Source organism: Helianthus annuus, chromosome 15, assembly GCF_002127325.2.
Source record: "Helianthus annuus cultivar XRQ/B chromosome 15, HanXRQr2.0-SUNRISE, whole genome shotgun sequence".
NCBI lineage: Eukaryota > Viridiplantae > Streptophyta > Magnoliopsida > Asterales > Asteraceae > Helianthus > Helianthus annuus.
This window is the reverse complement of record NC_035447.2, coordinates 9,057,236-9,059,424: the sequence shown is the minus strand read 5'-3', so window position 1 is coordinate 9,059,424 and position 2,189 is coordinate 9,057,236. Positions and strand designations below refer to the sequence as shown.

General features: G+C 32.0%; 1 protein-coding gene across 1 annotated transcript; it reads left to right on the top strand.

Annotated features, from left to right (window-relative positions):
* Positions 1–827: 827 nt before the first annotated feature.
* On the top strand, positions 828–1,663 carry LOC110913228 (protein LATE FLOWERING-like). Its single transcript, XM_022158073.2, has 2 exons — positions 828–941; positions 1,028–1,663. The coding sequence occupies exons 1-2, from the start codon at positions 902–904 to the stop codon at positions 1,522–1,524; spliced, it is 537 nt and encodes a 178-aa protein (XP_022013765.2). The 5' UTR covers positions 828–901; the 3' UTR covers positions 1,525–1,663.
* The last annotated feature ends 526 nt before the right edge of the window (positions 1,664–2,189 follow it).

Below are 2,189 nucleotides of genomic sequence, written 5' to 3'. Positions count from 1 at the left end.
AGAAGCTTTTTATATTTATTTCAGGGTGTGATAAGTAAATTTATATAAGATCAAATGAGAATGGTTTTATCATTAGAAGTTATTTAGTTTAGATTTTGTGCGTAGTCAGGATCTTATAACTTTAATAATTTCTAGACAAAACTATGGATTTAAGTTACATCTTATAATTTTAATTTATAAAGAAGCGGAAATGACCTAGAAATAATCATTTTCATAAAACCCGAATGTACTTGACCAGAAGTTAGACCAATTTGTCGTATGACACAAAGGACGCCCATCTCTCCTGCACGTTGGAAGGTTAACAGACGACCTTCCAGGGACTCTTTTCTCTTCAAGAAAACCTTCTAAAAAACAATCGAGCTCCCAAAATTAATCCATCTCTCCTGTTAATTATTTTCTTCTTTCTCTTTCTAGGAACATATACTACAACATCAAAGAATATTAGTTATGAAAAAGAACAATGATAGTCTCGTAAAATTGAAGGCTTTTAAAATTTTGGACCCTAAAGTCCTTGTTTTATTTGAGTTATGTTAAGAGTCGACCCTGCTTCTATCTCCTGATGGTCTTAAAAGAAATAATAACCCTTTTATGAATATGGCTCTCTTTTATGTTGAAGAAAAAAAAAAGATAAGTGATACAAAAGTATAATAAAAAACAGCTTGCAAAAAATAAGAAGCTCAAGTGTCCATGAAACCCTATAATCTGTCAGAAGTTGCAACGCCAAAAGAAAGCATAGACTTTCCATTTTCCAACCCCTTTCACCCATTCACATCTCTCTCTCTCCCCGGGCCCTTATTCAGTCATTCTCTCTCTCTCTCTCTCTCTCTCCCTCTATATATAATACAATATACATGTGTGTGTGTATACATGTATAATTATATCATCCACAACTACCTTCTTCATGAACTCTCATCCTTCTTGTTCAGAAACTTTCACCTTTGGTATAGCTTTCATCTTTCTTCTTCTTCTTCATTTGTTCATGTTTAACGCAACTAACTCATCCTTCTTTTTTTTTTTGATTTAGCAGGAAACACACAAATGGATGATGGTGATAGTGTCTCTGATACTACAAACAATGCACAAGACACAACAATAATAAAAAAAGCTACACCCATGAAGAAGTCATTTTCCTGTTTATTTTGTTCAAAAAAGTTTCATAGCTCACAAGCTTTGGGTGGTCATCAAAATGCTCACAAAAAAGAAAGAACCGCAGCAAGAAAGGCTAAAAGGGCAGCATCTAAAGCTTCATTACTATCACAACCTTCATTGTTGTTTGCACCTTCAAATGGGATTCTTGATCCATCTTTCTACATCAATGCTCATGCAGTCAACTCTTGTCCATTTACAAGTCAACAGTATTTCTACAGTGTCAACAACATGAATCAGAATCTTTATAATCAAGGATATGGTCAACAACATAGTTTGTTTATGTATGAAGGTTCATTACAATATGTTAAGAACCATAAGAGCAACTTTGATGGGGATAAAGATTCACAAAAGCTTGATCTTTCACTCCATTTATGAGTAGAGATCAAAAGTTTCATACAAGAGATTGTTTGGTTTATGTTGTAGAAGATTAAAGGGCAAACATGTGTGACATCTAAGACTTGTAAGATTTTGAGGATATATTTAATTAATATATATGGAATTATGGGTAGGGGACTTAAATGTTGGACTTACAAATTTATCGTGTGATTTCAAATCCTTACAAGTGTACCTTGACTAGTATGGTGTGATTTTAGGTTCTACAAGCGTGTGGTGTTTAGGTGATATTTAAGAGTAAATATTGTTGTTAAAAAAGAAAAGAAAAGAGAAGTGACAATTAAGCTCCCCTAATTTGCTTGATTAAATCAAGTTACAATGTTTGTACAACGAACACATTTTAGAATATATGTATACTAGGTTTTGGCCCCGTGTGTTACACGGGTTGATTAATGAAAACGATATAGTTTATTATTTGTAAATGCTTATTATTTTTAATCTACTCTTGATAGTTTTGATTGAACATACATGATAAATTCATAAGTTGTCATTAATAACAATGAATTTCATCGGACAAACCTCTGATAACATTGAATTTCATGGGATAAACCTCCTAAAATTATAAAATAAAAAATGAAGTCATCAAAATTCACAACAACAAAACTTGGAAAAACTTCAATTAAAGAAAGAAATATTGGATTTTAATA

Bases quoted from the DNA above. Each gene is read 5' to 3' on its own strand.
- LOC110913228 (XM_022158073.2), top strand. From the start codon at position 902: ATGAACTCTCATCCTTCTTGTTCAGAAACTTTCACCTTTG. The intron at 942-1,027 runs GTATAGCTTTCA...TTGATTTAGCAG, and splicing joins TTCAGAAACTTTCACCTTTG to GAAACACACAAATGGATGAT.